Raw genomic sequence first — 25,077 nt, forward strand, 5'->3', positions numbered from 1 at the left:
TAAATGTAGCAGAAGCCAGACTAATCACAAAAGAAGAATTTGCTGTCAAATGTCAAATAGTCCCAAATCAAAACAAAAACAAATTCAAATAATTGAAATTTAAATGAGTTATTATTTTGTTTAATAAACACTGTTTTTATGTTCTAAACAACCTCCTGGATAGCGTAGAATGAGTGAACAACCAAAATCCTTCGACGTTAACTCATACCGAGCAATTTTAGCTCAAAACGACCCGGAAGACGCATACAAAACAGCTGAAACTCAACGGAAATGTTCAGTTCTATCCTTTGAGGAAGCTTGCAAAAGGTATCTATAAATTTTTCTCTTTTATAATCCTTATTTATTATTTTTTATTGGATCACCAGTTTAGACAATGCTAGTGCCTGTGAGCTTCTCTCACACAATCTTAACAATTACACACAAACAGTGTACAAGGATGGGAATAACATTTACAATGATTTGCTTCATAAAATCCACCCTGATTTGGCCATTAAACGACAATTTAAAGTGCCAACTAGTCTACCAAACACAGATTTAAGTTCGTTCTTTAAAGACATACCATGTTCTGAAGAAGGGAATAAGTTAAAATGCAGCCAGTCAGAGCAAATCACCAAAGCTGAACTAGATCAGTTCACTGAAGCATATTTGGATAAAAAATCTCACAATAATGCAGATCAAAAGCCTGTAAAATGGTCTAACAGAAACAAAAATACTTTAAGTTTGGAGGAAAGGTTTAGAAACTTAGATAGGCTACAAGGAAAACATAATATTATTAATACCTGTCAATCTGACCCTCCAACTAACTGCAACCCTAAAGTTGGAAAAAAGGAGGGCAATTATAATTTTTCATCAGCATTTTCAACAGCTCGAGATGAGTTGCAAATTCAAATGTCTAAGGCAGGCACAAGCACAAGACAGTATTCAGATGAGAATATTCAAGGGGAAGGCAATAAGAAAAGGTTGGGTACTAGGAGAACTGCTAAAAATAAGTTTGTTTGTCCACTTCTATCCAGCAAAGACAGGTATGTATTTTATGTATTAATTTGTTAAAATCAAATTAAAAAATGTTATGGTTATAATATCTATTAAAAAAAAAGTGTCAATATATTTTGTGTTAACTTTGACTTATAAAATGTGAAGTAATTAATCCAAATGAGGCAGAATGTATTTTTTTTTAATAAGTAAACTTATTAAGTTGGCAATATCAGAAAATGAGAATAAGTGGGCTAAGCAGGTTAAATAAAAATATAAGCCTGTATATATGTATAATTAATTAAAATCTACAACTATTAAGTTTCTCAATTCCTTAATGAAAGTGTTGTCATCTAAACAAATTGCTATTAAGTAAAAAATTTAAATTTTCTTCAGCGAGGAGAAAATAGATACTGAAACAGCTGCTAATCCAGTTATAACAGATCAAAGACTGAAAAATATTGAGCCAAAAATGGTAGAGCTTATCATGGCAGAAATAATGGATAAAGGTCCAAATATAACCTGGAATGATATCGCGGGGCTACAGTTTGCCAAATCGGCAATTCAGGAAGCTGTGGTATGGCCCTTGCTTCGTCCCGATATTTTTACTGGGCTACGCCGCCCTCCTAAAGGAATATTACTGTTTGGGCCTCCCGGTACTGGAAAAACATTAATAGGTCTATCAATTTAATAACGTACCATTTCACCCACAACCAACTTAACAATTTTAGGTAAATGTGTGGCTTCACAAAGCAAATCAACCTTCTTCAGTATTAGCGCATCGTCTTTAACTTCTAAATGGATTGGCGATGGTGAGAAAATGGTTAGGGCTTTGTTTCAAGTAGCTAGAGTGCATCAACCTGCTGTAAGCTTTTGTTCTGACTATAAATGTTAAAATGAACTTATTACATTAACTGTTAAGGTAATATTCATTGATGAAGTTGATTCACTGTTAACTCAAAGAAGTGATACTGAACATGAAAGCTCCCGGAGAATCAAGACTGAATTTCTGGTACAATTAGATGGCGCTACCACTGACAGCGAAGAGCGTTTGTTAGTTATTGGTGCTACTAATCGACCTCAAGAGCTCGATGAAGCAGCTCGGCGTCGATTTGTAAAGAGACTGTACATTCCCTTACCTGAATATGATGTACTGACCCTTTAATTAAGTTTGAATTTGCTTACAAAGTGCATCTTCTAGGCTAGAGTTGAACTGCTAAAGAAACTGATGTCCACCGAGAGGCATTCGCTGACCGAAAATGATTTTAATGAAATCTCCCGGTTATCGGAAGGATATTCAGGAGCCGACATAAAGAATCTTTGTTCAGATGCAGCTCTAGAACCTATCAGGTGTATAAATTTCAGCCAAATTGAGAATATTCAGGCTTCGCAAGTGCGTTCTTTGGCTATGGAGGATTTTGGAAAGGCGTTGAGACGAGTGAGGCCTAGCGTGTCTCAAACTGATTTAGTTCAGTATCTCAGTTGGGATAAAACTTACGGATCCGGCACTAATTCCAGTTGAATATTAAACCGATCAACCTACACATCGATATGTTAATTATATGTTTGTGTGTTCTAATAACTATTGTTTAATTTTGTTTGGAATAATATAAGATGTTAAAAGTACTTGAGAGTGGGGTTTATTTCTTTTATTTATCATGTGTGGATTGTTTGCAGTTTTATACGGATGAAATCATAAGTACTTGTTCAAAATTTGATCAAAATTGCTCCAACGGTCTGACTTGAACTAAATTTTGGAGAACTGTGTCTTCCATAGAAAGCGTTTTTCAGCAAAATGACATAATGTATGTCATATAATATATACATATATTACATAATGTATGTGTTAGTGTATGTTATTTCTTGATAGACTATTGGATAGTAGATTATTGACACTTAAAACTGGACCATCCTGTATTATAATTCGCGCGCAAGTGTCTTCTTTTATCTGCCGTTTAAAAAAAAACATCAATATCTAGCCTATTTTTTTTTTAATTTGGTTTAAAAGATTGTCGTAAAATGCATTGAATCTCCCATAATCCGTTTTGCTTTACCGATGATCTTAGACGTACGTCCATATGCAATCCGTCTCAACTCACTATAAACAGAAAAGAGATAGGCTCATGTTCCTTTCTATGTCACAAATATATGTGTGTGTGTATCAAATAAGTATGGTTTTCACTGATGTTTTTTTTTTTAAGTAAAATGTTACGTTTTAAATAAAGAAAAAACAGGTGTCAAATATTTTTCTCCCTACTTACCTAATTACAAAAAAAAAATATTTTTGCTAGACGGCAAAATTGGACTTTTTGCTTCATCCAGTTTCATAACCACAAAAAACTAAACAATATAGGTACTTTTAATATCTCCTTGAAAAACAATAACTAAACTTATTAATGTATATACCAATTAACAATATACACAAATTTTAAATGTGTTGAGAAAATAAACAAATAGATAAAGTAGAGCAAAATTTTACACTTATAAGTAAAAGTAAAATTCATCTTTACACCTTGTACATCTTGTCACTCCCAGTCATCTCCCCAACCTTCCTCCTCTTCATCAACATTTGCAGACAATTTACTACTCACTACATCACCATTGCTTCCACCTTTCTGTTCAATCAAAAATTTATTAGCAGTATCTATAACAGGTTCCATATCCTCAAAAAAGTCAATTTCATTCTGCTCTAACTCAATCTTAGCCTGATTTTTAATATCTAATTCCGTAATATCAATAATCTTTTTACTGGTTTTTGCTGGTCCAGTCATCACACTATTCTTACCACTCACTTCAACTGAACTAACTTCTGTTATAGGTGTAATTACCAAGTCATTCAAATTAATTTCCTCTTCTATAACATTGTCATTATCCCAGTCTTCCCAGTTTTCGTTGTCTTCTTCAGCTGAAGGGTCAATTTCTTCAGTAGAAGTTTCACCTTCTTCCCCATCTGGTCTGGGTCTTTCAGGCAAGTTGGAAATGATTGAAGAGCTGGAAATGCTTGAGTCATTGACTGGAATAGAAGGGCGTTGGATGGGTTCATTTTTTTGAGTTTTTGAGACTTTCTGTGCTACTGTGTGATGTTTAGGCCGGCCATCATTGAACAATTTGCCTCTTTTACCCCCTATTACTATATCAGCCCCCAGAACAGGTATCAGCTCAGCTAATGTATGTAATGTGGCTGCTACTAAATCATTATTAGTGTCTTTAATTCCAAGCAACAACTGTAACAAATAAGTTTACAGTTACAGCCAGCATTACCAGCTACAAAGCTTACCTCTGGCAGAATCTGGAGTTGAAGTTCCTCTTTTGAAAAACAGTCAATAAAATGTGGAAAATATTCTAGAAGAAGCACCCTGATTTGAGCATCTCTGACACCAAATATTTTAATCAGTTGAGGTGCAATGTGTTTTTTAAATACATCAATAGAGAATAAGGCACTACTTTCTCCTGTTAAACACCCAAACTAACTTACACCCTTTTTTAGAAGTTACAACTTACCTTTCCTTGGTACCAAAATGTAGGGCAACAAGTGGTCTTTTGCAGTTTTATTCAGAAGCACCATTCTGGACACAAGCAACCTGCCTAACTGACTGGCAACCACATGCTCATCTAATTCCTCCAACTCTTGTTTTAAGTTAGTGAAAAACTCTATTTTTTCCTGGTCAGATTTCAGTGGCACTTCAATCAAGTAGGAATGGATGCTAATGAATTTGTTAAGTTTGAAAAAATCATGTTCTAATAGAGAACTTAATTTTGGACGCTGTAAAATGTTTGGTTCCTGCACAACTTGAGTGCAAAACTCTTTAAAACCTGACAGAGCTGCATCTAAAATTGTCATTTTATTGATATTTCCAATACAGTAATTTGATATCCTCACCCTCAGTTTTACCCTTTAAAACTTCAAGAGCAAAAATACAGAAAGCAAAACAGTCAATAAAATCCTTTCTACCACTTATACTCTTTATATGTTTGTCCTCATTAGTGTCAATTGCCTTGCTATATCTGTGAGATCTAGATTTTTGCAAATACTCAGAAGTTAAATTTCTATAAGGACACAGGTATTCCAATCCCCCTAATTTCCAGTTACCTTCTTTGCTCACAAATATGGAAGCTAAACACAAGTTATTGTGTGACACATTGGCTTTCTCATGTAAAAAACATAAAGCTTTAAGCACTGAGAAGAGCCCCAAGGAAATCTCTATGCTACTCATATGAGTTAATATGTGCGATAGAGGCGTTACTTCTTCAATAGCTAAGTGAAACTTGTTTGCTTTCTGCCATGAAGAAATGTATTTGATGATGCTTGGGTGACGATACAGCATCAAGTTCTACAGTGCATATTGTAAAGTTATCAACTCGATTTATTGATATTAAACAACCCACCTTGCTGAAACATTCTAAAGGAGTTTGAGGCAGCCAGAAGGGTTCGTTGATAAACAAATCGCCAATAAATATGGATAGTCTGGAAGAGTTTTGAAGGTTGTTGATGTAAGCATTATGTTGAGCCCAGAAATCAGACACTTCAATGGCTTTAGTGTCTATTTCGATACCGGAGATTTGTTGAGACTGTTCATTGCCCATGTTGTATAACATTAGGTTTCACTCATAATTAATAGAAAATATTATTTTAATATAAAGTCTGATTAAAAAAGATTGATGTTTTTATAAAACGTCAAATTGAAAAAGTAAATTAAAATGTGAGGTAATGTTGTAAATTCTTCTTTATGTACCAACATTGCGGCACTGCAGCACGTATCATGTGACATTAGCTATATTGGTTATTAACGAGGTCATGTGACTGACCGGAATACTTAACATAGTTAGTCTTGTGACCAAAGTTGTTAATGTTAAATAGTCAAATTGACTGACAATAGTGACAGTGACTTATATTTTTATTGTTTTTCTTGTTAGTCTAGATTCAAGGACTGGAAACTGGAAACCAAAATTTTCCAAGATTGTGGTGCAATTTCAGCTCTTGTTTATAGTTTTATTGTTGCTAAGGGCCCGTAAAGTAGTACAAAAAAGGTAAGTACTTCAGTAGACACCTTTGTTAATGCCCTACGATATCTAAAATCTCTCCATTTTTTCTCTGATCATATACCAATATTTTCTTAAATTATAGATCAAACAATGGGTTGTGATGGTGGAACAATTCCCCGACGAGATGAGTTAGTTAAAGTAAAGCAGAAGCCGGAACAAAAAGACAAAGATGCTGAGCTAACTGCTTTATGGAGGTGCTGTGCTCTCACACAGGATCTTTTACAAGAACCAGTAGTCACCTGTCACATGGGTAAACTCTACAGCAAAATGGCTTTAATTGAAGCTTTACTGGACCGTAGCTCTTTACCCACTGAATTCCGCCACATCAGAACTTTAAAAGACATCAAAAACTTGAACCTGACTAAAAACCGGGAATACAAAAGTGAAGATAAGAAAGAAGGAGCTGTTGACCACAGATTGGCACCCTACATTTGCCCAGTGTTGGGACTGGAAATGAGTGGCAAATTCCGGTTTGTAGCTTTATGGAGTTGTGGCTGTGTCTTTTCTGAAAGGGCTTATAAGGAAATTGGCACCAAAAACTGCCACAAATGCACCAAACCATTTGAGGATGAGGATGTGGTGATTTTGAATCCTACCACTGAAGAGGAAATTGAGTTAATGAAGACTAGAATGGCTATTAGACAAGCTAAAAACAAAAAAGAAAAGGTTAAAAAAGTGAAAGAAGAACCAGCAACTCCTCAAGCTGGGTGTTCTACTGAGGGTGAAGTGAAAGGAGTCAAGAGAGCTGGAGCTAAATGTGAAGAAGTGGCTAAAAAGTCAAAAATACAAAATGGAGGACCAGTGTCTCTTTCCAAGATTGGGAATGTTATTTCATCAGGAAAAGTTACCAAAGCTGAAGAGTTAAAGAAAATGACTGCAGACTACAGTATAGCAAAGGACAAAAAGACAAGTGAAGTGTACAAATCATTATTTACTTCACACAAATCTGAACAAGAGCAGAATAGAGCTCATTGGATCACTTATAATCCATTCTATAATTAAAGTAGCTTAATATTTCATACTCTAACTTACCCTCATTAAAGGTACTATGTAAGGTTTAATGGTTTAATAAATGTCTGGAAATGTTGTAAATTATGTTTCTTTACTTTTTTTTTAAAGAGTGAGTTAAGTGTTAGTTTATAGGTTTACTTAGATCAGCTTACATGTTACAAATGGTATCAATTTTTGGTATTAAAACAGTAGGTAAATAAAAATAATATCTGATTAGTTGATAATATTTGTTTTAGTAAGATGTACAATCTCCGAAAACCCTTAAACTCAAAACATGAAAAAGAAGAAGAGACGAAGAAACTGACATTTCATCATAACCTAACCTTTAACTTGACCACTTAGGTTATGTTTTTATTTTGTTAGTAGCAAAAATTTAAACAACAAAGAGTTAATTTAGTTAATTTGAAGTTTATGCTTTAAAATAAAATGTTAATAAAGTCACTGCACATCCACACTGACATAACATGCGTGGAAATTATAAAAAATCACATTTTTGCTGGTAAGTTCTAATTGAAATTTGAATATTTGAAATAGCTTTACTCTAAAACTCCTGTTTACAGGAATAGGCAATTACCTACAAATCTTCAACTTAACCGACCAAACATTTGTGCAAAAACTTAAAATTTTTGAGGGTCAAAACATCTTCGGCATTAAACCAAACCCAACTGCCACTAAACTCATCATCTATGGTGAAAAGCACCTAAGTGTGGCCAAATTAAAACCTAACACTGTACAAATTGACTGCATTTTAACTGATTTGGTCCTGGCAGACTGGGTTTTACATGCTAGCTGGATTGAAGATGGCTCAAAATTCCTCACAATGTCAATGCATAACAAAGTTACATTATGGACTGAAAATTTACATATTTTAACTTCAGTTAAGTGTGAAGAGCGCTGTATTTTGTATAGTGCTCATATTGGCAATCACTCTTTATACAAGGATGTTTTAGTATTGTCTGGTACTGTATTTAGTGAGGTTTTACTTTGGCGTCCAAGTTTAATGAATGATAATGGTACTGGAATAGTTCTTAATAGGCTTAAAGGGCATAAGGTAAGTGTGCATGAAAATAGTAAAGAGTTCATTTTTATTTATGTCTTAGAAGATATTAGAAAGTTGAGAAATTTGAAACTTTATATTAGTTTAAAGAATTTTAAGTGAAAAAATATTACTAATAAAAAACTAATGTTTATGTGCAATAAAAGCCCCCAAACACAAAAGATCTTGGATCAAATGACTTATTTTTTCTTTTCCATTTTTTTATATTTTTTCGGTGTGTTATGGTGTTATGGACAGCTTCTGTATTGGTGCTCAAGTTGTTAAGGTCAATTTAACCCTTTAATTGTAACATTTACTACAGTTCAAATCTAAAATGTCAATCATTTTTTTTTTGAGAATCAGGTTAATATTACTATAATTGTTTAACCATTTAACAAGATTTTTTTTTATTTTAAGTATTTTACCCATATATTTATTAGTAACTAAGTCAATTCTTGCTAACATGATGAATAATTAATAATTTACTCTATAAAGCATTTTAAGCATTCAAATTTTGCAAGAAGTTTATATCCCTTTTTGAAAAAGTAAATATGAAGAAGTATTTTTGATAAAAGTAGGTATATCTTCTGAGGCATAAATATAAAGTGAATACCACATTTTAAATACTTTGTATTTGATACTTTAGTCTCTTTTAGGGGGTAATATTTTCTGTTCATTACCAAGAAACTAGTGGTTTAATATGTTCAGCGTCCGACGACAGATCTGCGATTCTTTGGAAAATCACTGATCCCATTAAACTAGAGGTAACTCAACTGTGTCAAGTGTATGGGCATTTTTCTCGTGTATTTCGCTGTTTGATTTTAAAAGACTTCTTTGTGACGGCCGGAGAGGATTCTTTATTAATCTTGTGGAACTTTAATGGAAAAATGTTAAAAAAATTTGACACCCATCAAGGAGGTTCAATTTGGTCTTTATGTGCTACTGAAAATTTGATTTGTACAGGAGGTAATGATGGAGCTATACTTACCTTTAATATTTCTGTGAACTGTTCTAAAAATATTGTAAACCTACCCAGTGATGAGATTCCAAAAAGTGTAGCGATTCTCAGCTCAGGAAATGTGCTGTGTTTCACTGAAAATGCTTTTTTGTTGCAATACAATAGCATATCTGATCAGTGGGTTAACATTGGACAAATCACTGATCTGTCAAAGTACTGTGTTATGCAAGTTTCTCCCTGCAGAAAACTGGTAGCTTTAGCAGGATTTGAAGGTCAGCTCTACTTATTTAGAATGCAGGGTGAGACCTTGCAATGTTGGCACAAATACCGCCTAGAAAACCAAACTAGAATATTTGCATTTCACTGGCTGGATTGCAAAACCTTTCTAGTGACTCAAGCTAAAGGTTTGTTAAGCTTGTTCTACTATTACAAGCAAAGATTTCACTTTATACAAAATTACAAACTGCCTCCAAGCAAAGAACAGTGGTCAACGTGCGCTAGCATATTGGGAAAAAATTTAATTGTAGGAGATCGTAGGGGTAACTTGCATAACTTCCAATTAGGGCCCAAATCGTCGCAAGACCCTATAAATACAATCAAAAAAGCTCACAGTTACTTAGGTGTAACGAATCTTCACTATATTGACCAAAGTGTAATGTCTCTAGGCAGGGATGGTGTTATTAAAAAACATACCTTAACTGACCAACTTTTAACAACATTTGAGTCAAACAAAACAAAGTTTTCCTGGTTGACAGCATTGGAATTACAAAACAGATTGTTGCTGTCTTTTTCCGAAGATCGTTTTGTGATTTCTGACATAAAAAGTCAAAGAATGCTCTTTGAAGCTCCTTGTGGTGGAGGACACCGCTCTTGGCACTATCTGACTAACCCTGACGAGTTTAAATTTGCGTACATCAAACGCAAATCATTGAATTTCTTATCAGTCAACCTAAAGGAAATACTTCAAAGCAATATTGTTGAAGGGTTGCATATTCGTGAAATCAACTGTTGCAAATTAATTCATACTGCTAGTGAACTATTTATGATTTCTGGTGGTGAAGACACGATTCTGCGGATTAGTCGTAACATTCTTGAGGATAACTTTGAAGTTTTTGGTTGTTTAAAGGTGCATTTGTCGAGCATTAGAGCTTTGGCTGTGCACTCTTTAGCACCGGACAAATATTTAGTAGTAACTGGAGGAGGGCGATCCCAAATTATTTGTTGGGAGTTGAGCTTGCCCGAGTGTCGTTGTGATGAGAAATTTAACTTGTATGAACCTCAAACCACCGAAACTCGCATAATGGATTTAGTGATCGTGAAAGGTGATGACAAGAAGCTGAGGGTAGTAGGAGGAACCTCTGACGGCACTGTTAAGTCATATTTGGTTACAGAATACTTGAAACTTAAGCCAGAAGATGTAGCGTTACATTCTCAACATTCCATAACGAAGTTAGCAACAATTTCATATAACTCGGTTGACGTTTTAGTATCAATGGCAACTGATGGTACATTAAAACTGTGGTCATACACAAATAATTTAGTGCAACTTGCTTCTTTGCCATTGTTGCATCAATCTGGCATAAACAGTTTTAGTTACCTTTCAAAGCCTGAAGGAGTGTGGATATTGACCGGAGGGGACGACAACTGCATCAGTTTAAGCTTGCTCACTGAAAATAATTGGGAGAAAAAATACATGGTTCAAAACTCTGAATTACATTGTGCCCAAATTACCGGAGCTTATTTAGGAGACGAGTATTTTATCACCAGCGCCATTGATCAGCGTGTGATTGTTCATAAGTGGACGTGGATAAATGAGACAGTGAAGCTTGAAGTTGTAGGACAATATAACACAACTATAGCAGATTCTCAAGGGATGGATGTGCTGGAATTAGAAGGAAAATTAATACTTTGTGTATATGGAAATGGTTTTGAATGTCTTGAATTTGATTTGTGAAGAATCAATAGAGCTGTGATAGAAGAAGAAGCGCCTGTTTCTTATCATTACTTGAGATGACCCTTCTTTACTACCACGTCCATTTTGTTCACTCTTTCAGCTTCCTAGTCTTCCTCTCCCTCAGACCTAATATACCCACAGATACCAGGACATCAATGTTTTGTTTCTATATGCCAATCAGAAGGAGTTAAAGTGAATATAGTTGATTACTAAATAGACGAGAAAAAAGTTTTTTTATGATACCCAACCAGATAACATGTTATATCAAATAAATAAACTAGGTGTTTCTATCAATCTTCGTAAACCAACGTAAGTATCATCTGCTTTTGGTGTTCGTGACCAAAAACCTAGTAACACAGAGACTATAAAGAGAATCTACAATTGGGAAAATTTGCCTCGTTTTTTTTTTTTGTAGTCACGTTATTATTATTTTTGATAGTAGATATAAAAATGTGGTGCCGCTTCGTACAAAGCAATCTTCGAAGATGACACGGCCCAATTTTGTTTATGGACGATGACACGCAACCACACACTCACACTACATGCGCCAGATCTAAAATATGACCTCCATATACCTATTATAGGCAAAACGATTATTGTTGTTGCATTACGGACTGATGATTTATGATTCGTCGTTGTATTTTTCTGCTTAATTACTGTGGTGAATCGCGTTGCTATGGCAACCGGACTAAAATTTCGATTTTAGTATTCTGTATTGCGTTGGCAATAGAAAAAGTGTGATCAATAAATGTATACTACAAACGGAAATGGACATTGGAAGTAGGACCTAACAATATTTTTTATGCTTTGCTTAGCACTCTGATTTTTGTCAAGATATAGCTTTTAAAGGTAGTGAGTGACCCTTGTATACTATAGATTACTTAACACTGTAGTTCTTTGTAATGCGGTCACTAATTCCTCAAAACTCAATATAGGCAGAATAGCTTATGTTTGATAATGATTGTAAGAATATAGCCCAAACAGTTTCAACATCATCATTGTTTTTGTCAATTTTTTCTCTTATACAATTTTATACTATCTTCTGTCTTTTAGAGGGCTGTTAATAGAAGATCAATCTTACTAGACGTTACCAAACTGCTTTCGTGCATGTTGACTATTGTCTTACATTTTCTAGAGACTCCACAAAGCCATATAAATACGTTGTTGTAAACTTGACATAATGTGTGAGAAATTCTAATTCAGTTCAGCGAACAACTTATTTGGTTAATATCTTTAAATTAGACACTAATGATTCTAAATTTATCAGGAAAGGAACTAAAACCTCCGGAGAGTTATACTTTCAATGAGTTTGATCACGATTAGCACGCGTCTTTAGGATATAGTTCCTGTTCAAATGGTGTTTATTTTGCCATCCTTCTAATCCGATATTTACACCTGCTGTTATTTTTGAGAGATTCCAGAAATTTTGACCAGAAAAAGATAACAATTTAAGGACAAATATTTCATCAGTATACGAGCTCCATTTCGTCTCATTCACCACCTTTGTTTCTTTGATAAAAGGCTTAAATTATGTTTTTTTTTTATCTTTAGTTTTATATAGTACATATGTGGTACAATGCAAAAACTACGAAGACTAGAATATCGCGTATTCAATGTGGAGGAGGAAGGGGGTTTGTTTGCACAATGTATAAGTGTAGCGTAGGTAAAATGTGCACCTGGTTGCCTCTGGCGCCCAGTTTCCCGTTCGGGGTAATTTAAAATATTAATAAAAGAGACGTCGAGCCGACGAAGGGGGGAAAGCGGCCCACCTCGTATCATATGAAATAATAATATCTCGGGGGGGGTCGCGATTCCCCGTTCGCCAAGATCCAGGTCAGGGCGTAGGGACGGCGGTGTCGGGCCCCTCCGGCCCTGGGCCCCACCTGGATGCGCACGATCACCTGACGGCGTCGCGACGTCGTTTGGCGTCGCAGTCCGAGGCAAGCACCGACCGCCGTAGCATCACGTCTTCGACCACTGCGACGTCCGTACTCCACGCTCTCACCTGAGCGCCCCACCCCCACGTCCCGCCAAAGCGCCGCCAACGGCACGATCGACGCCGTCTCAGTCGAGTCCCGTACGGCCCCCGATATAAACGAACGAAAGAAAGAGAGAGAACGTGACCGCAACTTGCCCCGCGCGCGACTTGTGTTTTTCTTCGTTTTTTTTGAACGTTTTTTTTTCGGGTTGTTGTGCACGCATGTAGTAGAACCGGCCAAGTTGATTTTTTTCCTGGCTATCGCCTGTTAAAAAGTGGAGGTCCTGAGCGCCCCAAAACGAGGCAGGCATCCTCCCTCCGCGGGAGATTCGCGGGTCCCTGTCACAGCCACCTCCACCACGCCGCCACCGTCTCTCAAGAGGGCCAAACACGAGGGCGTCCAAGAACAGGATATGGAAGCACCCCTCAGCGTTGCCCTAAGTCAAAGCATGGATTCAGTCAATACCAACAATGGAGAGGAGGAGGTCAGTCTACAATTTTTTGATATCAAGTTAATCAGCACACCGTTTTTTTTTGCTTTTTAATGCGTGTTTTACTAAGGAGCAATAGGGGGCGATCAAAGTCCATCAACCAAACTAATTATTTATTTATCAAACCTGCCCGATAATCGGACCAATTAAGACGGAAATGGTTTAGGCGGGTGCATGTGGGTAATGGAAATTGACGTCCGGGCTGGTCTTAGTGTTTACGTTTTGCTGTTGTCATGGCAACGACCGGCAGCGGGCGTCCGTTAGGCCCCGTTTTTCCCTCTTCCACAGGGAAAGTGGGTCGATTTCCCATTTTTTCGCCGAACATGTTTCGATCGACTTCCCAACAGAAACGTTCTTGTAATGTAATCCATCAAAATTGTCGTTACGGAGATAGAGTATTATACCAACACTCTTTGAGTTTTTGATCTTGGGGTAAGAATTGGAAGGATGTATGACTTTGATAGGAGTCTGCAGGAATTTCAATGCAAAAGTCATCGTAGAATATATTGATTACATTAAAAATGGATTATACATCCTTCAATGAGGTAAAGTCTGTGTAGCAGTGACTTCCAGCACACTAACGTTCACTACAGATAATGTAACTCCTGTGTGAGTCAGAGATAAAAATGTTGATTAGTTCGGATGTAGTCATTACAAAATGGTATATAATTATATTGCTGGAAATTATAAAAATTATTGATATCCTTTGTTACAAGATGTTGCAAAACTTACTGACAATATAATATTAGTTATAAGATTCACTTTCTGCTAAATCAATCTGACAAGCTCCATCATCATTCAGCCTCTAGCTGCGTCCACTGCTGAACATGGGCCTCCCGTAGTTCAATCCAACGTCCTCGATCCTGTGCTGTTTTCATCCAATTTGTCTCTATTCTTTTAATATCGTCGGTCCATCTTGTTGGCTGACAAGCTTATTTGAGCTCAAATCACCAGAGTTGACTAGTGCTATAAATTAAAAATCATCATCATCATCATTCAACCAATCGCGTCCACTGCTGGACATAAGCCTCCCTCAGTTTTTTCCAATTTTGTCTATTTGTGTCCTGCCAGTTCCACTTTTTTCGATGACGTCTCCGTCTCGAGGACTCCCGATCTTTGCCTCATTTGTTCATTTGTAATGCGGTCTCGGAGGCTCACGCCTAGCATTGCCCAAAAGTCCTCAGTATGAATAATTAGAAATATAGAGTCGGTACGTAATCGTAAATTAGAACAGCACGACATAACTCCTAGCAATTAGGACCATTGAAACAAGTTGATAAAGATAGCGAGAATAGAATAATTGTGGAAACATTTTCATGGATTTACTTAAATTCACACATAGTAAGACTATATGTATGTTTTCTTTGAAGAGGGTGGAAGAAAAAGTGAAGACATACTTTTAACTAGTACTTACAGTTGAAGTCATTCATTACTCTGTTCAAATTTGCTTCAGTATGTGGGCGTACTTTTTCTGAGCATAGTGTTAGAAATTTTCATGCTCTATTATATTTGCAAAATTATTACAAAATACATTCTGCCATTAGTTGGAGCTATTTCTCATTAAGAAGAATGGTTCAAATGAGACTACTTTTGTATGTGTGTCAAGTATTTATTTGCAATAATATCAGAAGATACTAAGATACGAAAACGAATATACTAACTACATATAGCTTTAGTACTGTGAAACGTTTCCGGTTAATTTTCCACTTACGTTCGAGATTATGTCCTTATGCGTGATAAAGAAGATCCGAAGTTTTCAAAACAAACTTCATTCTAAATGTGTGTTTTTTTAAGTCAATTTGGTTGTAAAACATCTCGTAACTTTCTCTAACTAAACTATTTTCATTGATCAACACTGCTTTTCTTCTATAAAATAAAAAAATGTTTTACTATTTTCTAGTGGCAAAAAGTGTTAATTAAATAGCTAGTTTTTATGTTAAGGCAAAAAATAGAAGATTTCCTGACAACAGCTGTAACTAAATTAGCCTATAACTCGATAAACATCTTGGTTAAATATTTCCACCGGCCTATCCTCTCAATATATTAGATGACTCTCAATTTTGACTAATTACGCCACTCTACATCCGTGGGCTGGAAGCATGTATCGTTATTATACCTTTTTAAATTGGCTTTAATCTTTGTGACCTATTTTGTTCCAACACCAATGACTAACCCACGTTTTACGACTTCTTTTTGTTTCTATCTGAAAAATCAATAAAATTGATTTATAGGAATAATCTGAATTGTGGTACTTTGTATCGAATTAATGAGAATGATAATACGCAAACCGATAATGCAGTTAAAAAGTCAAAAAAGAAGTTAATGGCGTTTCAACAATACCGAGTTATTGTGTAATGCTGGGCGTATATAAAATGATTGACCCTGAAAGTGGGACTTTAATAAAGCTTCTTACGAATAGATCGATTAACGATCGGTTGTTATTAGATCATCCCACCGGTCGATATTACAGGGGCGCGGTTTTGTAGGATTGCATAAGCTAGCCAAATAAAGCAAAAAAAAAATAAATAAACAAAAAAAAAAATAACACACTGTGCTTATTATAGAGTTGTGTGAGATATACTGTGATGCTAAGAATTGAAACTTTGTGAAATAGAAAGGTCAATTATTATTGAATTCAAATTGGGATATAAAAGAGTGTTTATCAATGTTTGTATTGCATGAAAGTAAATAATAGTAATCCGAACTTTTTCCCTAAAGAACTCAAATTAGTTGAAAGGTTTGATATGAAATTATACACCATTAAAGCTCAATTACACAGCTTTTTTCGGCAATTAGTTTAATTCAAGGCTGTCGTTTTATAATTCATGGAATCATTTACTTCATAATATTTCTTACTCAGGCTTATACGTAAACTTTTAAACGTTGAAAAGGCGGGATCAAAATTCAACTTTTGTTAATAAATATAGCCGCAGTAATCAAGCAAAGTCATAATTAAACTCGAACTACTTTTAAGCCGACTAGAATCATTTACCAGGCGCTAGAACTAAGCCAAAGTGCTTCTTTGTCTTTTAGACGCATTTACAGTTAGCATATTAACCGGAGGCGTAATATTACTGAGGAAGTCCGACACAACGCCAAGAATAATAATTAAGCTGGTTGTGAAAATAGAAACATTATTATTAACAAACCGAAGTGCGATAGTTATAGACCAATATTAACACAAAACAACACAAAAACTAGTGGTTGAAGAACATTTGAAATAAGTGCGGCACTGAATTTCCGCTCAATTCATTTTTAAGTCGGTTGACACACAAATTGGAAAGTTATCAGAGCGAAATAAACGTTATTCTGTTAACAGCTTTTTAAAGTCATTCTAAGGTATTGCAAGTAATTCAATAGTTTTTTTTTGTTCAAGTTGAGTCACAGTTGAGTATTTTATAATTAGCTGGTTGTTGTTTTACGTGACAAGTTCTGTGGAATCAAACAGTTGACCATGGAGTTTTCTTATAGTGAACAGTGTGCCACTCAAGTCAACGACTGCCAAACTCATAAAAAGTCACTATTTGCAAACTAAAAAGCTGAAAACATGATTATCATTTATTAAGTTTTTGTTTTGTTTGCAAGTGATTTATGAAATAAGTAGCAATAACCGGAGAAAACTAGTGGCTAACACAATTACCGAATATTCAATAAAAAAACCTTTAGAGAGTATCTTTTGTTCTCCTGTCAACTTCTTTTTTTATTTGTTTCACAATTTTGATGTTCTGTTCTGTTCGAGAGTTTCAATGGCCTCTTGCTTAACAGCATCCAGCCAAACTGGAACTTGAACTTCCTGTTCAAGATGCTTCAACAACTCCACAATTTTGATAATTTGTAAATGTTTCTGCAAATTCATAAGTTAGTAATTCTTTGTACTTATTTTTCTATTTTCTTTCGCTATTTCTGGATTTCTCATTTTTGTTCATGTTCTGTTCTCTGGATATATTTTCAATAGTAGTGAAAAATTTGGAAACAACTTTCTATGATTCATTTATTTCATAAACAAATTTTGGTTATGAACATCAAATTACTATTAGAAAAAGAAAGCTGTTATCTATCATGCAAAACCGATAGTTGGTATGGTTTGTAGGTTCTGTAATATACGAAAGCTGTTAAAGGTAATTTTGGAGTGTAAAGGCTCATTTTTCATTTTGTAATTTGTACTATAAGTTTGAGATTTTTATAATTTTCTTAAGCTAAAAATGCCCTTCTCTTTATTGGTAAACAGAAATGAAGCACAACAACGTAAAAACCACTTTTGGTGAAACCTAGCAAATGCAACTTATCTCATCTACACATAAAGCCAGTAGGTAATACTAAATGAATTGTCGAGAAGGAAGAAAACAACAAAAATCTAATTTCTTCTTCTAAGGTTCTTCCTTTTCTTTTAGTATGGTATATGCTTTATTTGCAATTTCTATTTGTCTTCATACATCACTTTAACTTCTGTGATCCTGATATCATGATTGTTACAAATTTTCCAAGTTTGTCGATTAAAAAAATTAAGCTAAAATATACATTTAGCAATAAATAAACTAGCAATACACGTAAAAAGCTCTTTTTTGCATGTGTTGTCAAACTCGATCAGCCTTTTATATTAAGTGCATATAAAATTAACTTTTTGTACTTTATTTACGAATGAAATTACAGACAAATAATACAAAAATTATCTGAATTAACTTGGATTTGTACATAAACTACTGTCTATAGTAGGCCAACTTGGTTCTCTGACATTTTGCACAGTTTAAACTCGGTTTGACATATGGTACTTATGTTACACTATAATTGTAACCGGGCCGGAATTCATCATGCAAATTTACCCATTTTGAGACTATATCTACTTAAGACGTTTATAAAAGAATTTTTATCTTTAACAGAAAGAATAAATTTAGTATTAACCTTAAGAAAGAAGGGTGTCTATAAAACTCCTAATTTAACCATACAGTTTTCTGAAAAGTAACCCTAACTTTTCAAGTTAGTTAAACATTGGAGATTTAACTTTAGTATTAGCTGTAAGAAAATTTAGAATTTCATGTAAAACCAACAGCTAAACATCATAAATTAAACCACTAGCTCTATTGCTAATACTAAAGTTAATGCTAAAGTTAAATTTTGTTTTATAAACCAGGTTTTAAAATCACACTGGTAAAGTATAAATAGTTACGATGAAACGATAGAAATATTTTTTTAAGCTACTATACTTCTATTTTTAATTGGAAGAACTGGTGAAAAACGTTAATCGCTATTAAAAGACCGGATCAGAAATTAGAGTTTTGTTAGACATTATATTACGATAATTTTATATAAGTAAGTAGTTTGAGATTTGCAAGGGGTTGAGTAATTTCCGATTATTAACTAGTAAATTGACTTTGACATATGTGAGGGTTTTCTAATAGGAAATTCCGCAGGTTTTTTTACTGACCCACCCTTCTGTACTAACTGTACTGAAACAATATGATTAATTTTTCATTATTACAGCCGATGGAAAGCTAATCAATAACATTGACAGTTTAATTATGCTGTTTTGTTAAGCAAATTAATTAGCAATTATTAATATCTGTGTCCCAAGTTCGATTAATTTCGTTTCATTGTCTGCTTATCGCTTACAATACCCAGTTTACCTAACTTGCTTAGATTTTAAGCATTCTGCTGCGATTGACAATGATCCATAAAACGGTTTAGTCGTTACTGGCAGGTGGAACAATTATCACTATTGAATAAGCTTCCAAAACATGGGCGTAGATGAACAAAAACAAATCTATTAGTAAAATTTAATCAATCAACTTTACATACATGGTGCCGGCGCACATTCTTTTCCCCATTTTGGGTCGACATGCTGCACAACCACATATAAATATTAATACATCAAAATGTCATTGTTGGTGTGCGGTGTAGTAAAACGACGTTTGCATGCTTTACGAATCAGTGGGTGATAACTTCCAGCCGCTTCAAGGATAAACAGAAATCTGCTGCTGTTCTATCACATTGTTATACAACGAGGGGAAAAACTTGAAAACAAAAAAACTAGGTTCTCATTTCCCGAACAAGTCACCATAAAGCCGCCGCTATTCCTTGAATGTAACCATATCAGTGGCTCAGCATTTTAAGCTCGTTCGATAAATTTAATTCGAGGTTGCTGCATTTTTCGCCGCACAATTGTTTTTTGTTTTTATTGTTACAAACTGGAATTAACAGTCACTGGTTTCTTAAGGACGCGACCAAATTAAAATCCTTCAGCTGATCGTTGGCAGCAATGCAAAAAGCTGTTCTGAACAGAAAATATTTCTGGTTGTAAAGCTGCAACTGAACCAGTACCTCTATTTCAGACAATGATTGTATAAAAGCTTGGTTTTAATTGTAATTGTATGATTTTTTGCCAGTAGGCATTAAAAACAATTTTTTGATGAGTAATAGGTAGTGAAATTGCATTTTTAACTGCCACTTACCTGTTACAGGTAAATCGTTTTAATACTTTTTATTGGAAGCAAATAATAAAGCGAAAACATGCTTTTACTATTTTACTGATTTGACCTTTCAATGTCCACCAAGATCACCTGATTACATTCTTTTGAATTTAAACGAGTATCTCTGATGATCTTGGTCCACCTGAAGTAATTTTAGTGTTCTTCTTCTTCTTTCTTTCTAATATAAATGTCCATATAGGTAGGCTAATGCCTATTTTGTCCTATTATGCCTCTTCGGACGTTGATGTCCAGCACTCCATTCCAGGATTGTTTGTTTTTGCGATTTTTACAAGTCTGCTGCTTTTCCATTCTTGTTCGTACATATATCCAAAATTCTCTTTCCAAAATCTTTCTGGGATTTGTTAAATAACTCTGTATATGTACTACATTTGCCTTTGGCACATCATGTGCAGCATAGTGTAGATTAAAATCCAATTACGTTTCATTGACAATTATAAAATAATCATCTGAATGGTCGATATGGCGTAAACATAAAATTAATTCCCAGGACAATTAAGTGTCTTGTAACAGTCTCATATATTAATTCAACCAGATTCCTACCGAATTAAAACCCCTTTAGCAGCTGAGAATCTTTTACATCTTTATAATGCAATTACGTCCTCGAATTAATATAAACAAGTTTCTGTCCTTCTGCAGTATGCCAGAAACAAAAAAAGAATGGAAACATAAGGCATGGCAGGTGGTTGGCAAGCAAGAGTTGGCCTGCAGCCAATACGTGCCTTCTGCAGCAGATAACAGTGCTTCTGCTACTTAGGTCATGGTTTGCTACTCTTTATAAATTTATATACTTTTAAGCTCTAAATTTCCAGTTTAAATCAAGTTGGAATCAGCGTCAAAGCAGAATTGCAATTAAGAGGGTACTTCACAAGTAATCAATTGCAATACGTGATGATCCATTACGTTGTCGACTTGGTGGTACATGCCAATAATGGAGTTGTAGTATTTAAAAAAATCGTAAAACGGTATTGAAAGAATCGTTTCAGCTCCGTTTATATCGGGTTGTCGCTATTGAAAATATGCAAATGCGGTTCCTGACTGATTTATTGACTTCTCTGCAATCTACGTTGAAGTGCAAAGAGAGGCGTTTAAAGGAATTGTTAGTAGCTACATAAAATGTGTATTTACGTGTTTGCTTTTTTATTGACAGTTTGGGACACACCCTAAACTTATACGACACTAGGACAATAGTAATTCCCTACAGATTTTAGCAGAATAAATAATTATGCAGTGTTACATAGAAACTTGCAACCGGTAGCCGCAAAATATTATTGGCCACCAGGGGCTGATTCTGCATACTCTCGAAACTCGTCCAAGTTTTAATTAATACGTTTTGATCAAGTTTATGGCTTTCGCGTTTTAAAGCGTGGCGACACTTAACAAAGGCAGGACAAGTGGTGAACTCGCTTTTTCCATCCAAAACAAATTGGTTCCAGTCAAAAATTTCAAAGCATAAACTACTTATTTCTCCCGCGAGCGCTTAATATTCTCCGTCCGAAAGACTCTAGCAACATAATTTTTGAAAGCGGCTGCCTCGTAGAGCTTTAAGCCATTTTATAAAATGAGAAACTCCGTCATGTGTAAAGCATCCAAATAGCTTTGTTGTCTGCGACTTATTCGTTATATAAACCGGTCTTAGGTCAGTATTTAAAAAAAACTTTAATCTTGTTGAGGTCCTCTTATTTGAGTAAAGATCATAACTAGCCAGCAAGATGTCCATAATTATTATCTCTACATGATACTCAGTGTTTCAACTCAATTCTTCAATTTTTTCGTATTTTTTAAAACTCTTAATTATCCCTTGAAGGGGTAGAGTTTAACTACCATCATTACTAGCCTTAGGTAATATTGACCTTTTTGACACTTTTGCGATTGAAATTAAACAAATTTGATTCAAACTGTCCTGAAAGACCGATTTTTAAATAATACTTTGTTGGTGTTTGGTGTGGTAACTACTAATTTTATCAAGAGTCTTATGATTCAAAATGCAGGAACAGCTTGATGGTGTAAAGAGCTTGGAGCCAATCATCGTTGTAAATGCAATATTTCAATCAAAGAACAAAAGGGTTGATTCTAACAGCAAGTACCTTTTGAATATTGATTTTATTCGTAATATAACATTTTAAATACTAATTTTATTATCATTCATTGTTGTTTGAAGCTCTGATGATAAATGCAGTGCAGTAGTATAATAAACTCGCATGGATTCTTTGAGAGTAGAAGTGGCGGTAAATCTAAAATTTGGTCTAAACTATGGAACAAAAATCACATTTTCGTTGTGGGCAATAGTACCTGCGTACTTTTACGAAGATTTCTTCAACAAAAAGTATTGCAAACCAGCAAATGGATGAGACCAAATCAGACTTTGAGAGCCTGAATCAGCTGTCTTTGGCAATTTTGCGCAAAATCTGGATTAACCCCTCCAAGGCAGTTTCTCCAAAACAAATTCTCCAGTTGCAAGTACAGTAGAGCAGCAGTAGAAACGTCAATGGATGAACGTTATTTTTAGAACGTCTTTTTATAAGAAAATGATGAGAATTTTCTGCGTCAAACAATCAAACAAAAACAATAAGCTAATAGTTTTTCCGCCAGAAACTATTCCGCTGTCTAAAAGATCTGGAGATCAGTAAAAGCGAAACCGGATCCAAAAAGATGAGACATTAACCAGCACTCCGTTTAAAAGAAAACTCGAAGGAAGCCACTGAAAAACTAATTAGCAACAAGGAAAAGGCAGTTAGCAACTAAATTAACACACGGAAGATTGGATTCATCCCTTCATCATTTGTGACTTTTGTGAGTGAAAATACGTACACCTACACACAGGATATTATAGATTATAGAGACTTTCGCATCAATGATGGGGCAATATTCCAAATTTAGATTTTTATATTATACTAGGCCCTTATCTCCCACCTTATCCCTGACCTCACCTATGGATCACAAACATGGACAAAAACACTGGATGAAGTAACAAAGATCAATGGAAAGGCAATTGTTACATGATAAAAGAACAAACGAGTAGAAAACAAATAAAATGAAAGTAAAAGATGCCAGACAAAAGAACCATCGATGGAACAAAATATGTATTCTAAACTGGAGACCTTGGAAAAACAAAAGAAGCAGAAGAAAACCCCAGATGAGGTGGGCGGATGACCTGAGAAAACACACACTGGAACTAGATGGATGAACCAGGCGGCAGACAGGGAAGAGTGGAAAAGACTGGATGATGGCCTATGTCCAAAGATGGACCGAAGAAGGCTGAATAGATAGATAGATTTTAATTTTGGGATAAAGCGCCTGCACAGGGTGTATCAAATTTTACTGAAGGATTTGGGAATTTATCTAATTGACTTTTGACAATTATTTGCCTCTTCACTTATCATACGTATTTTGAAGGAAGTCACATAGAGTTTCCTTAAATGAACTAAAGTGACATAATATTTGTTGATTTTGAAAAATTTGGAGTTGAAAGGCATGGTTTAAATCCGATTTTCAAGCTATTTTCTCAATTCACCATTTCACCATCCTCTGTACTTTTTCAAAGAAATTCGACTTGTTCTTAGCAATCAACTCAAATGCACCAAACTTTGCTTTACTACTACATTTTATTTTGTACTGGTAATTTTAAATAAACCAGTCATTTTATTCAGCGTCATAAATCGCAGTAAGTTTCCGCAATTTTGTTGAAACCGACATAAAACTATATTTATTAGGCGCGTTTCGGTGCCAAAAACTCGAAATCGGGTTTCTGGGTAAATATGCGACGGCGCGCAATAATCATCGAAACCATTAATTTCCGCCATCTCGGCTTACAAAATGATCTTTATGCATTGGGTGTTCTTGTAATCGCTGCCAAGCCATTTATTTTATCCACCTGTTCCGGCGCCACCCGAGCCGAAATAAATTCCCCTCGAGCAATAGTCTGTAACAATTCGTTTGAACGTTATTTCCACGCTGGTTAATTGAAGCGGAAAGCCAGAAACTTCCTGTATCTATTATTGTATTGACAGCTTTGATAGGTGTCACTACTAGTAGCGCCACCTGATGTTAACGGACCATTACCCGTCTATATATAGGGTGTTCCATCTATATTAGAGCTCGAATCAGCTAAGAAAAGGCCACAGGCGTCATCAAACGATGATGTCACGATCTCTGTACGTCTCGCTTTAAATATTGCTGCTCTCGTTACTTTCCAAGTTGTTGCAGCCAGTCAGTGGCGTGCTATTATTTTATCAGTAAAATAAAACATTTTCGTCGTTTTTAATAAAGAAAATAAAAGACAACAAGTTTTTTAAAGGAATGGAAACTCCTTCTGCTTCTTTCTTCATAAATTGTAAGACGTTACTGACGATTTCACGGCCTTGGCTGTATATGATAACACCTTTCTTTCCAACCTTTTTGAAAGACATTTTGACAAAATAACGTTTTTTATTCATAACACTATGTGAACTTCAACTGCGACCATCAACAATACAACCAAAACACCAGACTAAAACGGAACCTAACCTAACCTAAACCCCTAAGTCTCCCTGTCCGCCACTACATTTTTTTAAACTTGGCAACACCGTTTAGAGTGCCGGCTAGTAAAAGCATATAAAAAGGTCCAAATGTCCCTGGCCGCTGCCGCATCTGTTTTAATTGTGTCCAAGTAAAAACCGTACTACGTTGCCAAGTGGCTTTTTGACCGCTTAACAATATATTTTCGGGAATATTTTAATAGGACGCCTCTGATTATATCTAATGCGACGGCAACTGTAGAAGGAGAAAGAAATAGTTTTAAAAACTGCGTCATTGATGATGCGGTGGCCTTTTCTCATCTGATTCGAGCTCTACCTTTACCAATCCAACCAACTACAGCATTTGTTCCACTTAAGCCGAATAATTTTACATCACTACGCAGACCTTATTTCGGAACCAGAAAAAACGTGATAGAAAGTAAAACGGTGCAAGAATGAGTTTCTTAGTTTAGTCATAACACGCTCCGATGGATTTGAAATTCTGTCAGTCCAGACAAAAACAATAAACAATAAAAATACCCATGCGAAGTACAAAATCGGTGAACGCGGTGGCCTTGCGCCTGAATTGTTTCACTTCATTTGCCTATTGCGAGTTACAAAATCCATTCGACTAAAAGCCAGTTTTACGATCCTCT

General features: G+C 35.2%; 5 protein-coding genes across 9 annotated transcripts in view; 4 read left to right on the forward strand and 1 right to left on the reverse strand.

The window, feature by feature from the left end:
* Positions 1–44: 44 nt before the first annotated feature.
* Positions 45–2,598, forward strand: LOC145730225 (fidgetin-like protein 1). The gene is made up of 6 exons (XM_081981323.1): positions 45–306; positions 366–1,022; positions 1,369–1,649; positions 1,704–1,837; positions 1,895–2,122; positions 2,174–2,598. Exons 1-6 carry the CDS (start codon positions 170–172, stop codon positions 2,492–2,494), a joined length of 1,758 nt encoding a protein of 585 aa, XP_081837449.1. The 5' UTR covers positions 45–169; the 3' UTR covers positions 2,495–2,598.
* Positions 2,599–3,313: 715 nt separating this feature from the next.
* LOC145730223 (protein-associating with the carboxyl-terminal domain of ezrin) lies at positions 3,314–5,667 on the reverse strand. Its single transcript, XM_081981320.1, has 5 exons — positions 5,359–5,667; positions 4,853–5,303; positions 4,474–4,800; positions 4,250–4,422; positions 3,314–4,196 (listed from the first exon to the last, which is right to left on the reverse strand). The coding sequence occupies exons 1-5, from the start codon at positions 5,566–5,568 to the stop codon at positions 3,498–3,500; spliced, it is 1,860 nt and encodes a 619-aa protein (XP_081837446.1). The 5' UTR covers positions 5,569–5,667; the 3' UTR covers positions 3,314–3,497.
* A 235-nt stretch (positions 5,668–5,902) lies between these two features.
* On the forward strand, positions 5,903–7,107 carry LOC145730231 (replication termination factor 2). Its single transcript, XM_081981329.1, has 2 exons — positions 5,903–6,000; positions 6,098–7,107. The coding sequence occupies exon 2, from the start codon at positions 6,106–6,108 to the stop codon at positions 7,015–7,017; it is 912 nt and encodes a 303-aa protein (XP_081837455.1). The 5' UTR covers positions 5,903–6,000; positions 6,098–6,105; the 3' UTR covers positions 7,018–7,107.
* Positions 7,108–7,345: 238 nt separating this feature from the next.
* Positions 7,346–11,188, forward strand: LOC145730218 (tRNA (34-2'-O)-methyltransferase regulator WDR6). Its single transcript, XM_081981314.1, has 3 exons — positions 7,346–7,525; positions 7,587–8,077; positions 8,719–11,188. The coding sequence occupies exons 1-3, from the start codon at positions 7,453–7,455 to the stop codon at positions 10,972–10,974; spliced, it is 2,820 nt and encodes a 939-aa protein (XP_081837440.1). The 5' UTR covers positions 7,346–7,452; the 3' UTR covers positions 10,975–11,188.
* A 1,401-nt stretch (positions 11,189–12,589) lies between these two features.
* The window catches only part of cpo (RNA-binding protein), a 90,774-nt gene continuing 78,286 nt past the window's right edge, over positions 12,590–25,077 (forward strand). For 2 of the 5 annotated variants that reach the window (XM_081981330.1, XM_081981331.1), the window contains exon 1: positions 12,624–13,437. In XM_081981330.1, coding sequence (XP_081837456.1) covers positions 13,366–13,437 — 72 coding nt within the window. In that variant the 5' untranslated portion in view covers positions 12,624–13,365. Of the gene's footprint in view, positions 13,438–25,077 lie in introns of all 5 variants that reach the window. The other 3 variants (XM_081981334.1, XM_081981332.1, XM_081981333.1) reach the window with 3 other exon arrangements.

The sequence above is a fragment of the Ips typographus genome, linkage group LG6, assembly GCF_016097725.1.
Source record: "Ips typographus isolate SLU linkage group LG6, UJ_Ityp_2.0, whole genome shotgun sequence".
NCBI lineage: Eukaryota > Metazoa > Arthropoda > Insecta > Coleoptera > Curculionidae > Ips > Ips typographus.

Bases quoted from the DNA above. Each gene is read 5' to 3' on its own strand.
- LOC145730225 (XM_081981323.1), top strand. From the start codon at position 170: ATGAGTGAACAACCAAAATCCTTCGACGTTAACTCATACCGAGCAATT. The intron at 1,650-1,703 runs GTCTATCAATTT...TAACAATTTTAG, and splicing joins TACTGGAAAAACATTAATAG to GTAAATGTGTGGCTTCACAA. The intron at 2,123-2,173 runs GTACTGACCCTT...TGCATCTTCTAG, and splicing joins TTCCCTTACCTGAATATGAT to GCTAGAGTTGAACTGCTAAA.
- LOC145730231 (XM_081981329.1), top strand. From the start codon at position 6,106: ATGGGTTGTGATGGTGGAACAATTCCCCGACGAGATGAGTTAGTTAAA.
- LOC145730218 (XM_081981314.1), top strand. From the start codon at position 7,453: ATGTTAATAAAGTCACTGCACATCCACACTGACATAACATGCGTGGAA. The intron at 7,526-7,586 runs GTAAGTTCTAAT...TCCTGTTTACAG, and splicing joins AAAAAATCACATTTTTGCTG to GAATAGGCAATTACCTACAA. The intron at 8,078-8,718 runs GTAAGTGTGCAT...AGTCTCTTTTAG, and splicing joins ATAGGCTTAAAGGGCATAAG to GGGGTAATATTTTCTGTTCA.
- LOC145730223 (XM_081981320.1), bottom strand. From the start codon at position 5,568: ATGTTATACAACATGGGCAATGAACAGTCTCAACAAATCTCCGGTATC. The intron at 5,304-5,358 runs GTGGGTTGTTTA...TATGCACTGTAG, and splicing joins CTTTAGAATGTTTCAGCAAG to AACTTGATGCTGTATCGTCA. The intron at 4,197-4,249 runs GTAAGCTTTGTA...TATTTGTTACAG, and splicing joins AACTCCAGATTCTGCCAGAG to TTGTTGCTTGGAATTAAAGA.